At 39.8% G+C, this 13,016-nt stretch overlaps 1 protein-coding gene across 1 annotated transcript in view; it reads left to right on the top strand.

Moving 5' to 3' along the window:
- LOC133775854 (zinc finger protein 717-like) overlaps window positions 1–12,608 on the top strand; it is a 60,962-nt gene extending 48,354 nt beyond the window's left edge. The window contains 4 exon segments of the mRNA XM_062214335.1: window positions 3,877–4,000; window positions 4,667–4,759; window positions 8,656–10,105; window positions 10,107–12,608. Coding sequence (XP_062070319.1) covers window positions 3,877–4,000; window positions 4,667–4,759; window positions 8,656–10,105; window positions 10,107–10,191 — 1,752 coding nt within the window. The 3' untranslated portion in view covers window positions 10,192–12,608.
- The last annotated feature ends 408 nt before the right edge of the window (window positions 12,609–13,016 follow it).

Genomic DNA, 13,016 nt, shown 5'->3' on the forward strand with positions numbered 1-13,016 from the left:
GTAGAGGGTCTGGTGCTGTTGCACAGTGGGTTAATGCCCTGGCCTGAAGCACCAGCATCCCATATGGGCGCTGGTTCAAGACTCAGCTACTCCACTTCTTTCTTTCTTTCTTTCTTTTTTTTTTTTTTTTTTTTTTTGGACAGGCAGAGTTAGACAGTGAGAGAGAGACAAAGAGAAAGGTCTTCCTTCTCCATTGGTTCACCCCCCCAGATGGCCACGACAGCTGGCGTACTGTGGCCAGCGTGCTGCACCGATCTGAAGCCAGGAGCCAGGTGCTTCCTCCTAGTCTCCCATGCGAGTGCAGGGCCCAAGGACTTGGGCCATGCTCCACTGCCTTCCAGGGCCATAGCAGAGAGCTGGATTAGAAGAGGAGCAACTGGGACAGAATTCAGCGTCCCAACTGGGCTTCTGATCCAACTCTCTGCTATGGCCTAGGAAAGCAGTACAAGGTGGCCCAAGTCCGTGGGCCCCTGCACCTGCATGGGAGACCTGGAAGAAGCTCCTGGCTCCTGGCTTTGGTTCGGTGCAGCTCTGGCCATTGCAACCAATTGGGGAGTGAACCAGCAGATGGAAGACCTCCATCTCTCTCTCTCTCTCTCTCTCTCTCTCTCTCTGTCTCTCTCTGCTTCTCCTCTCTCTGTGTAACTCTTTCAAATAAATAAATAAATCTTAAAAAATAAATAAATAAAAGTAGAAAGACAGAGAACTCCCATCTACTGGTTTACTCTCTAAATAACCTATAGTGACTAGGCTGAATATGATGATGGCTGTGGCTAGAAATTTGATCCATATCTACAGTGTGGGTGGCAGGAAAACAGCCAATTTTCATATCATCATTACTTCTCAAGGTGTGCACCAGGAGTGAGTAAGGAGTGCAGTAAGTGTATAGTTTTCACTGTGAAGATTCTGATGTGGGGCATGAGCATCCTAACTGCTATACTAAATGCCCACTCCTACATGGTTACTTTTATGTTATTTTTATGTTTTTAAAATTTCTTGTGTCACCCTAATAGGAGTAGTTTTCAGGAGATTCTTTGCATCTTGTAGGTATAAACTGTACTGAAGTCATAATCATTTGTTTCTCTTAATTGTCAAAAGCTCTCAGATAGTGCTATATAATGGTGCTGATAGAGTGTCTACATCTTCCAATGTTTTCCCTCGAATTGTGGATTGAATTCCCTCTGTTGCTAAGATATATATGATTGACCAGGTTAAGGTATTCTTTTTTAATGAGGGACCATTTTATAAAAGAAATGTTTTGAAAAATCTTGCTCCATGTCTTTAAGTATGAACATGGAATTTTTTCCCTATGAATATAATGAAATATACCAAGGCACATCTCAAAATTTGTAAGAAATGGAATAAAACATGTTTATATTGGCATAACAATTTTTAAAATCATATTAGTAGACTTTGTACTGTTGAGCTTTATCATGTCCCTGACAACAAATTTAAAAATTCATTAATTTTTGTCCCATTTCCACTGATATTTCCTCCATTAATTCTATCAGTGAATGCCAGTCTATTTATCTGTGCTCCTCCCTTTTCTGCTTTATATTTTTAAAAATATTCTTATTTTATTTATTTGAAAGGTAGGATGACAGAAAGGAATAGACATGGATTCATTCCCCAAATAGCCACAATAATAGGGCTGGGCCAGGCCAAACTTGGGAGCCTGCAACTCCATCTGAGTATCCTAATTGGGTTGCAGGTGCCCCAGTAACTTGGGCCATCTTCTACTGCTTTCCTAGGCACATTAGCAGGGAGCTGGATTGGGATTGGAGAAGTAGGAACTTGAACCAGTGCTTCAATATGGATGTTGGTATAATATGTGGTAGTTTGACCCACAGTGCCACAATGCTGCCTCCTCCCCCTACTTTTTTCTGCTTTGTGTCACCTAGCCTCTCTTTGAACCACTTCATTCATTTTAATAGCTTTAGGCATCACTGAAATACTGTTTGCCAAATCTTTATCTGCAGCTTGGATCTTTCTTTTCAGCTCCTGTTCCTATATATAGTTACCATTTGAACACCCCAAATACATGACCACAGAAACTTCAAACATGATATTACCAAATGCAGTTTCTCATCTTTCCATCATGTTCTTTGTCCTCTTTCTCAGTTTCATTTTACAATGCCACTTATGGTGCATTCAGCAGCAAATTAAACTCTATGTTTCACCTTCTGCACAACAAATTAGCAGGGAATTCTGGTCTGTCTTTTGCTTTTTTATTTATAATGAACTTCCCATTTTGTCTTATTATGCTGTATCTTGAAGATCAGAGGTTATGTCTCTGTTCTCTTCCTCTCTATTCATTTTGTACTTCTCCATTTGCCTCTCTGGGGATGACACTTAAAATGCAAATCTTTTCAAGTAACTAACACAAATTATTTTCTCCCCATTATTTACACTCTGTTTTAGAAGAGAGCAACTATTTTTATGTGGAAAACTACAATTTTTTGTTTTTATTTTTGGAGGAAACATAACGATGATAATATGCTTTATAAATAATTTTATAAAAATAGTACATAAAATGTTTTTGTTGGAGTTATCTCAACTATGTAAGAACCTTTAAATCACAATTTTATTGAGCACTGTACCAACTTTTTTAAAAAAAGGCATATTGAAAGAGTTACAGAGAGGGAGAGAGTGTGAGAGAGAAAAAGAGAGAGAAAGATTCTACCCACTGGTTCAGTCTTCAAATGGCTGCAACATCCAGTGAGTGCTGGGCAAGGCTGAAGCCAGGAGCCAGGAGCTTCTTCTAGGTCTCCCGTGTGGGTGGTAGGCATACAAGAATTTGGGCCATCTTCTGGTGGTTTTCCCTGGCTCTTAGGGAGCAGGATCAGAAGTGGAGAAGCTAGGAAATGAACCACTTCCCATATGGGATGTTGATGTTGAAGGCAGCAGTTTTATCCACTATGCCATATCACCCCCACACATACACACACACACCTTACTGCCTTTATGTCTCTTTTCAACCCAGGACCTGTCACCTAAAGGTGGTGCAGTATATAGACCAATTCATATCTGTCTTTTTTTTTAAGATTTATTTGTTTATTTGAAAGAGTTACACAGAGAGAAGAGGCAGAGAGAGAGAGAGAGAGAGAGAGAGAGAGAGAGAGAAAGAGAGAGAAGTCTTCCATCCATTGGTTCATTCCCTAATTGGCCACAGCAGCCAGAACTGCACCCATCCAGAGCCAGGAGCCAGGAGCTTCTTCCGTGTCTCCCACGCAGGTGCAGGGACCCAAGGAGATGCTTGTACTGCTTTCCCAGGCCATAGAAGAAAGCTGGATCAGAAGTGTAGCAGTCGGGTCTTGAACTGGCGCCTATATGGGATGCCGGCACTGCAGGTGGTGGCTTTCCCCCATTACACCATAGCACTGGCTTTTATCTGTCCTTTCTTTGTGTTTTTACCACCTAATTTGTGTTGAATCATGTTCATGAGAATGCAATCAAGCGAATCTGACCATCTTTGGTGTTTAAGTGTACCTCAACCTGATAATACAGTAGTGCCCATTTTTTCAAAAAGTCAGTTATTCTGAATGATATTGAATATACATCTCCCATAGTTCATCTAATGTATTATTTCAATCATGTATTTATATAGATTAGATTGGGTCTACAGATTAGATTCTGAGCTCCTTTCAAAATATTAGGAGACAGATGAGTTCCAGATAGATAAGAGAAAGTATATTGTAGTGACTTTAAAATGATAAAATAGAACCATGATATTTTCATTGTGATTTTGCTTTCTGTTGCTGATACAGATTAATATGTAAGCTACATCTTATGTAAGACACACACAAAAGAATGTACTTCCAGTCTCTCTATAGTGATTCAAAACTGATATGTTAAAGGTTAACGGTGGTATTACAGGTGTTGTCATTTGAAGACCTGGCTGTAGACTTCACCCAGGAGGAGTGGCAGGAACTGAACAGTGCTCAGAGGACCCTGTACAGGGATGTGATGTTAGAGGTCTACAGCAGCCTCCTATCCTTGGGTGAGTAAAATTCCCCTGTCATTCCCAAATGGAGCACTTTCTTCCCATTTATAAGTTTTTTTTTAAATTTTTTTTTATTTTTGACAGGCAGAGTGGACAGTAGAGAGAGAGACGGAGAGAAAGGTCTTCCTTTTGCCATTGGTTCACCCTCCGATGGCCACTGCGGCTGGCACGCTGCAGCCAGCGCACTGCACTGATCCGATGGCAGGAGCCAGGTGCTTATCCTGGTCTCCCATGGGGTGCAGGGCCCAAGGACTTGGGCCATCCTCCACTGCACTCCCTGGCCACAGCAGAGAGCTGGCCTGGAAGAGGGGCAACCGCGACAGAATCTGGTGCCCTGACCGGGACTAGAACCTGGTGTGCTGGCGCCGCAAGGCAGAGGATTAGCCTATTGAGCCGCGGCGCTGGCCCCCGTTTATAAGTTTTAATGCAGCATATATATATATATATATATATATATGTACATATATATCTTCATAGTCTCAAAATCCTATATATATATATATATATATATAGGATTTTGAGACTATGAAGAAAGTGAGAATCTATCCTCTAGGAAAGAATTCAAAATCACACTTTTGTTATATAGTTCCTGTGACCAAGATGTTATCCTTCACAAAACCTGAATTAGTGATTTCATTTTCCTGTATTATTTCCTATGTACAGGGTACTGCATAACCAAACCTGACTTGATTTTCTGGTTGGAACAAGGAGAAGAGCTGTGGTTGGTTGAAAAACAACAAAACCAGGGCCTCCCAGGTCAGTAAGCACATGCTAGGCATGGAGGCTGGGACAGAAAGGCTGACTGGATGTTCACTGTGTAGAGCTCTTACCACTAATTTTTGCTAAGTCCCACCCTTAAGGACAGCAGGTTTCATGTATCACACATGGGCATTCTTTAGTCTCCAGAGAAAACTCTCATGTGTACATCCATGTACCTCTTCTGATCCTGGTGAATATTTTCTTCTGTTCACCAAATATCCTATTCACCAAATATCCAATCAGTTTCTGGTTCTAAGGCTTTTTTCTATATAAGGTGCATTCTCTAAATTTCAGCTTGTTCTCTCCACTTTCATATTCATATTTCTTTTTTTGATTTTTAAAGTACATTTATTAATTTCATGGATGGTTATTAATTGAGCAACTGATAAGTACAGGTTTCTTACTAGTTGATCAGATTGAGTTCCTGCTCCTGGTTTGGGCCAGGCACAGAACTTCCTGGTGTAAGCATTTAAGAACTGAACCAGTGAGTGAAAGCTCTCTTTCTTTGTCTCTCTGCTTCTCAAATAAATAAATAAACAAGAAAATGATAGCCACTGCAAACATCAGAGGAGTGAACCAGTGGATGGCAGTCCTTTTTTTCTCTCAGCCTTTGTCTCTCTGGACTCTCAAGCAAGCAAGCAGTCAAGCAAAGAGATAAGAAAATGATTAAAGATAAGTAGTAACATGCTTCTGTACTATGACATTAGAAAACAAGAAATGAAACAGGACTTAGCCTAGGAACATGGAAATAGGTCATCTTAGACTCATTTAGAGAATCAGGAGATTCTGAGTCCCAAAGTCAAGTAAACTCTTGAGTTCATGTTGAGTGGCTCACATTTGTCTGGGAGTACAGTTTGGTATATGAATTCTCCCTTCTTTTCCAGTATCATTGTAAGACAGGACAGAAAGAAGTAGGTGACTCGTTTTCTATGAAAATAGGAGACAACTGATCTTCCAACAGAAATCACAGCCTTCAGAATTGCAATTTATCAAACAACAGTGTGTATGCCAAGAATTGAGAGGACAGTGCCAGAACTGTTAATCTAGAATAAGCTAGAAGATACTTTTCAAAGAAGGGGAAGAGAGTATAGGATATAGAACTGAATTTCTTGAATTAGTAGAAGAGTATAGCTAGCATGGTAAAATGGGATATTTCTGTACCTGCTATGGTTCGGAAAAACCAAAGATATCAGATTTCCTCAAGAATGTGGGAAAGTCATCATCATAGGGTGCAGAAGAGAAAATATTTGTCATGTTAAAGAACTCATAAATGTCTAAATATATTCCCCTGGGAAAACTGAACATGAAGCAGCCATAGGTACATATCCTGTTTCCAAGCTATGGTCCTGTTTACAAGACAAACACATGGCTCTCTCCTGTGCTTGTATGGTAATGATCCAATGAAACTCTCCCATCTTCAAGACTGAAAGATCTACAGAGAAAGATACAGTGCAGTTTTTATAGGAAAAATCTAGAAAAGGAGGACAAAAAAAGGCAGCTTGAAAGCACTCAACTTTTTAAAAAGGTTTATTTATTTATTTGAAAAAAGTTACAGAGAGAGAAAGAGAAACAGAGAGAAAGAGATCTTCCATCTGCTAGTTCACTCCACAAGTCTTTTTTTTTAAAGATTTATTTATTTATTTGAAAGTCAGAGTTATACAGAGAGTGAGAGGCAGAGAGAGAGAGAGGTCTTCCATCCACAGGTTCACTCTCCAGATGGCTGCAATGGCCGGAGCTGTGCCAATCTGAAGCCAGGAGCCAGGTGCCTCCTCTGGGTCTCCCACATGGGTTGAGGGGCCCAAGGCCTTGGGCCATCCTCTACTGCTTTCCCAGGCCATAGCAGAGAGCTGGATCAGAAGAGGAGCAGCCAGGACTAGAACCAGTGCCCATATGGGATGCCAGCACTTCAGGCCAGGGCGTTAACCTGCTACTCCACAGCGCCAGCCCCACTCCACAAGTCTTAATGAACAGGACTGGGCCAGACCAAAGCCAGGAGCCTGGAGCTCCTTCCAAGTATCTATGTGTGTGTGTGGCCCAAACACTTGGGGTCATCCCTCTGCTGCTTTCCTAGGTACATTAACAGGGAACTGGATATGAAGTAGAGTAGCTGGGTTTCTAACAGGGATGCTGACATTGCAGGAGGAGGCTTAATCTGTTATGTCACAATGCTAGTCCCTAGCACTCAACCTCTTTCTCTACCTCGCCAATGGGTGAATATTTTTACTCAGTATTTCTACACTTAAAAAAAAAAAAAACCTTATTTATTTATTTTTCCTTCTTGAAAGACACAGTGATATTTAGAGAGGGAGACAGAGGAGGAGAGATCTTCCATCCAGTAGTTTATTCCCCAAGTGGCTGCAATAGTTAGAACTGGGCTAGGCTAATTTCAACGCTTAGAACTCCATCTGGTCTTTTCAGTGTGTCTAAGCACTTTAGGCATCATCTGCTGCCTCCCAGCATACATTAACAGGAAGCTATTTTGCAGTAGACTAACCAGGAGTCAAACTGGCACTTTTATGCAGACTTTTTTTTTTAACTTTTATTTAATGAATATAAATTTCCAAAGTACAGCTTATGGGTTACAATGGCTTCCCCCCTCCCATAACTTCCCTCCCACCCGCAACCCTCCCCTTTCCCGCTCCCTTTCCCCTTCCATTCACATAAAGATTCATTTTCAATTCTCTTTATATACAGAAGATCAGTTTAGTACATATTAGGTGAAGATTTCAACAGTTTGCCCATATAGCAACATAAAGTGAAAAAACTACCATTGGGGTACTAATTATAGCATTAAATAACAATGTACAGCACATTAAAGACAGAGATCCTACATAATAGTTTTTTAAAAAAATTAATTAATTTTCTATGCCATTTCCAATTTAACACCAGGTTGTTTTTTTTTTTTTCATTTCCAATTCTCTTTATATACAGAAGATCGATTCAGTATATAATTAGTGAAGACCTCATCAGTTTGTACCCACACAGAAACACAAAGTATAAAAATACTGTTTCAGTACTAGTTATAGCATCACTTCACGTTAGACAACACATTAAGGACAGATCCCACATGGGGTGTAAGTACACAGTGACTCCTGTTGCTGACTTAACAATTTGACACTCCTGTTCATGGCGTCAGTAATCTCCCTAGGCTCTAGTCATGAGTTGCCATGGCAATGGAAGCCTTTAGAGTTCGCTGACTTTGATCTTATTTAGACAAGGTCATAGTCAAAGTGGAAGTTCTCTCCTCCCTTCAGAGAAAGGTACCTCCTTCTTTGATGGCCCCGTTCTTTCCACTGGGATCTCACTCACAGAGATCATTCATTTAGGTCTTTTTTTTTTCCATGATATCTTGGCTTTCCATGCCTACTATACTCTCGTGGGCTCTTCAGCCAGATCCGAATGCCTTGAGGGCTGATTCTGAGGCCAGAGTGTTGTTTAGGACATCTGCCATTCTATGAGTCTGCTGTGTATCCCGATTCCCATGTTGGATCATTCTCTCCCTTTTTGATTCTATCAGTTAGTATTAGCAGACACTAGTCTTGTTTGTGTGATCCCTTTGACTCTTAGACCTATCAGAGCTTTATGCAGACTTTTGAAGAAATGGCCTAACACATCTTCCCATATAACCTACCCCCTCACACTTAAAATATTTCAGATAGTTAAAAAAAATGAATTGAACAGTGGTTGGTCTATTTTATAATTTGTATATTTTACATATATAAATTTGTATAATTAATATACTAAGGAGAAAAATAATATAATATTCATAAATAAATTTCATTTATTGATAAGTGAAAATTGTATGCCTGTAGGATAGCAAGAAACTTTATTATATGAGTATTCCAGAATAAACACTCAGATGCGACTGATAAATATTTTTTTTCTCATTTCAGTTTCAAAGAAAAAAGATGACCTGATTGGGGCCAACCAGGAGAGTCAAGACATCAATCCCAGGCACTATGTAATCACAAGCAACAAAACATCAACTCACAAGAGAGCTGAACTAAGAAAAACACTTAATTTAAGCTCAACTGATATTTTAAAACTGACTATAAAGAAGGACAAATGTTCAGTAATGACACCTGAAGTATGTAATGTATTTCAGAATGTGCATCTCCCTTGTAAGCCAGATAAAAAGCAAGATGGAGAGAAAGCTAGTGGCCCAAATGTGCATGGGCCATCCTTCTCATGCTGGGAACTTCCTAGTCAGCCTCACAATATTCAGACTATGCAGCACTCTCTTAAATATGATGGACAAGGGAAAGTCTTCAAAAGGAAGAAGTCACCCTTTACATATGAGAGAATACATATGGAAAAGTCATATAATTGTACTCTCACTGAAGGAAAGACAACTCAGATAGGAAAAATCACTTTCCATAAAAAATCTAACATCACCAAACATCAGCAATCAAACACAGAAGAGAAACTCTGTGAATCTGTTGAGTATGAAGAAATTCTCATGTACAAATCAGAGCTCAAAACAAATCAGAGAACAAATGCAAGACAAAAATTCTATGCATGCAAACCCTGTCAGATGCCTTTTAGCTGTAAATTATGCTTTACTCTGCATCATAGAAATCACATAAGGAAAAGGCTCTATGCGTGCAATGAGTGTGGAAAAACCACTTGCCAGAAGTCAGAACTCATTAGAAATCAGAGGATTTGCACAGCAAAGAAACCTCATGAATGTAATGAATGTGGAAAATCATTTCGCTGGTGGTCAGAGCTCAACACACATCAGAGAATTCACACAGGGGAGAAACCATATGAATGTAATGAGTGTAGAAAAGCCTTTTATTTGAAGTCACACCTTATTACACATCAGAAAATTCACACAAGGAAGGAACTGTATGAATGTAATACATGTGGAAAGTCCTTTGGCTGGAAGTCAAGCCTCATTACACATCATAGAATTCACACAGGGGAAAAACCTTATGAATGTAATGAGTGTGGAAAAGCCTTCCATTTGAAATCACACCTCGTTATACATCAGAAAATTCACACAGGGGAGAAACCATATGAATGTAATACATGTGGAAAGGCCTTTGCCTGGAAGTCAAGCCTCATTACACATCATAGAATTCACACAGGGGAAAAACCTTATGAATGTAATACATGTGGAAAGACCTTTCGCCAGTTGTCAAACCTCATTACACACCAGAGGATTCACACAGGGGAGAAACCTTATGAATGTAAGACATGTGGAAAAGCTTTTAGTGGGAAGTCAAACCTCATTATGCACCAGAGAATTCATACAGGGGAGAAACCTTATGAATGCAGTGAGTGTGGAAAACCATTTCGCTACCGGTCAGAACTCACCACACATCAGAGATTTCACAGGGGAAAAACCTTATGAATGTAATGAATGTGGGAGAACATTTCAATGTACTTCAGACCTCAAGAAGCACCAGAGAATTCACACAGGGTAAAGACCTTTTGAATGTGATGTATGTGGAAGACTCTTTACCAGAAACCAGAGCTGTTACACATCAGAGAAGCCCTGTGAATGTAATACATGTGGAAAGGCCTTTTGCTGGAAGTCATACCTCGTTACACATGAGAAAATTCACACAGGGGAGAAACCTTATGAATGTACTGAATGTGGAAAAAACTTTTACCGGAATTCATACCTCAGGAGGCATCAGAGAATTCACAAGTATGGGAATGTAACATGTATGGGAAACACTTCTACCAGAATGCACATCTTGTGAAGCATCAGAGAGTTCACAAACAGGAGAAACCTTATCAATTCAATGAGTGTGGACAAGCATTTTGCCAAAATTCAACCCTCAAAATACATAAGAGAAGGACACAGAAGGGAAAATAAGTGTGAATGAGTCTGGAAAGCCTTTTGATGGATGTCAAACCTCATACATCAGAAAATTCACCTGGATTGAAACTACGTTAATAAAATAATGTGGAAAAGATCTTTGCTAAAAGTTGTACCTCATTGCATATCAGAGGATTCACACAGGTTAGAAATATTAATTAATGTAATGAATGTAAAATGTTTTCCAAGAAGTCATGCCTCAATTGCATCATAGAATTCACAGAGGAAAAATATCTTGTAAATGTGATGAATGTGCAAAACCCTTTTGCCAGAAGTTAAATCTCAACAGATACAAAGGACTCACACACACAAAAAAAGCCTATCAATATAATGAATGTAAAAAACCTTTTGCCAGAAGTTGTTCTTCAGCACAAGCCAAAGAACTCAGAGATGAGAGAGCATGCATATACACAGGAAAACTCTACTGTGAATTATCTCTCACTGTCAAAAAACTCATACAGAAGAGTGTAATGGAAGTTGAAAAGCCTTTTATTGTAAAGGTGAACTTCAACAAATTTCAGGAAAATTACACAGAAGAAGCACTGAAAGTGTGCTATATATGGAAAAGCCCTTGGCTGAAAGGCACCCTTATTGGGTATCAGGGAATTCTCATATGGCAGTAATCCTATAGGACAGAGACCAGCTATGTGTTATTCAAAAATTATTCTATTTGACATGCAATCTGATTTTTGCCCACCCCTTATTATGAGTGGGATGATGTAAATGAACACTACTTTCACATATGAATTTGTTAGTAAATATTCAGTCTATGACATTCACTTGAAATGGCATCTTTGTCAGTTACAAAATTAAATGTGTCTTATTGTCTGATTTTTTTAAAGATTTACTTATTTGAAAAGCAGAGTTGGGAGAGAGAGGGAGGTTGAGGGGGTGTTGGACAAAGAGAGATATCTTCCATCTACTTTTTCACTCCCCAAATGGCTGTAATCATTGGGGTTGAGCTAGGCCAAAGCCAGGAGCCTGGAATTTCATCTTTGTCCCACATGTGTGTCAGGAGCCCAAGTATGTGACTCATGGTCTATTAATTCCCCAGACACATTAGTAGAGAGCTGGATCAGAAGTGGAGCAGCCAGAACCCAAAATGGGATTCCCCATGGGATTCCAGCATCACAATCAGTGCCTCAATCTGCTATGCCACAATGCTAGCCCCTAGCCTATGAGTCTTTACCCATATTGTTATAACCAGTACTGTTACCATAGGCATGTTATCTGACTTATGTGCTAGCCATAATTCTGTACCCCCAGCCCTTGTTGAGGGTGTTTTCTAGGGTGGAGAGTGAGTCTCTTGCAATCTACTCAATAAGAATCATGGCCTTGTCTGTGTGTAGATTTAGATTTACTCACACTACTGGAGCTCTGTTTATAGGCTGATGAGAGGATGTGGGCAAAGCGTTTTGGTGATCTAGTCCAAGTAGTCTTCCTGAGATCAATTTTGTGCCAGTGTTTATTTTTGCTTTGTTTTCTTACAGTTTTTGGTGGGTTGCTCTTGTAATTTAATTTTGACTTGTTTGGGTCCATCTGGCAAGGTTCTGACCACTGCTTTAGTTCATTGAACTATTTTCAGATGATATAGGCAGGTAGTGAGCAGTAGAGATGAACTGCCAACAGCACCTGCACTGCCCAAACCCAACCTTTGAAGCTGCTGAGGTTGTGTTAGCTAGAAATAAATATGACTGCATGCTTAGCAAACCCACTAACCATCAGGCACCTGAGCTTCACTTCCCATCATGTACCAAATTCCAAGATTTCAACTTATGTGTTACAGCCATGTGTACACCTGATGCTGTGAGATTTATGTATTTCCAAAAGACATGGAAGTGATATTCAAACTCTTCCCTAAACACCATCATATTTGAGTATTCAATTATATACCACCCCAGACATCTCTAATATCCTGCAAAAGTACACTCTTACATTTTCTCTTGAGGCTTTCCATAGTCAAATGTAAATGTGTATTAGCCCTTTAAATAAATCTTGCTTTTCTGCTTACCTTAATCTCCCTCAATTCCTTGAATTTAAAAAAAAAAATCAGAAGACTTTTTATTTAAAAGAATTACAGAGAGCTGGAGAAGGAGAGAGAGAGATCTTCCATCCACTGGTTCACTTCCCAAATGACCACAGTGGCCTGGGCTGGGCAAGGTTGAACCAATGATCCAAGAGAGTCATCTGAGTCTCTGATACGGATTGTAATATATCAAGCACTTGGACCATTTCTGTTGCTTTTCTGGGTACTTTATCAGGGAGCTGGATCAGAAGTGGAGTATCTGGGACTTAAACTGATGCCATATAGGATGCTGGCATCACAGATGTTGGCTTAACCTGCTGTGCCACAACACCATCAATTCTTATGGGGATAAGAATTTGTACTCAAGTCTGGCTGGGAGGCCCCTGTGTAACAGAGAA

This window comes from Lepus europaeus, chromosome 17 (genome assembly GCF_033115175.1).
Source record: "Lepus europaeus isolate LE1 chromosome 17, mLepTim1.pri, whole genome shotgun sequence".
NCBI classification, from domain to species: Eukaryota; Metazoa; Chordata; class Mammalia; order Lagomorpha; family Leporidae; genus Lepus; species Lepus europaeus.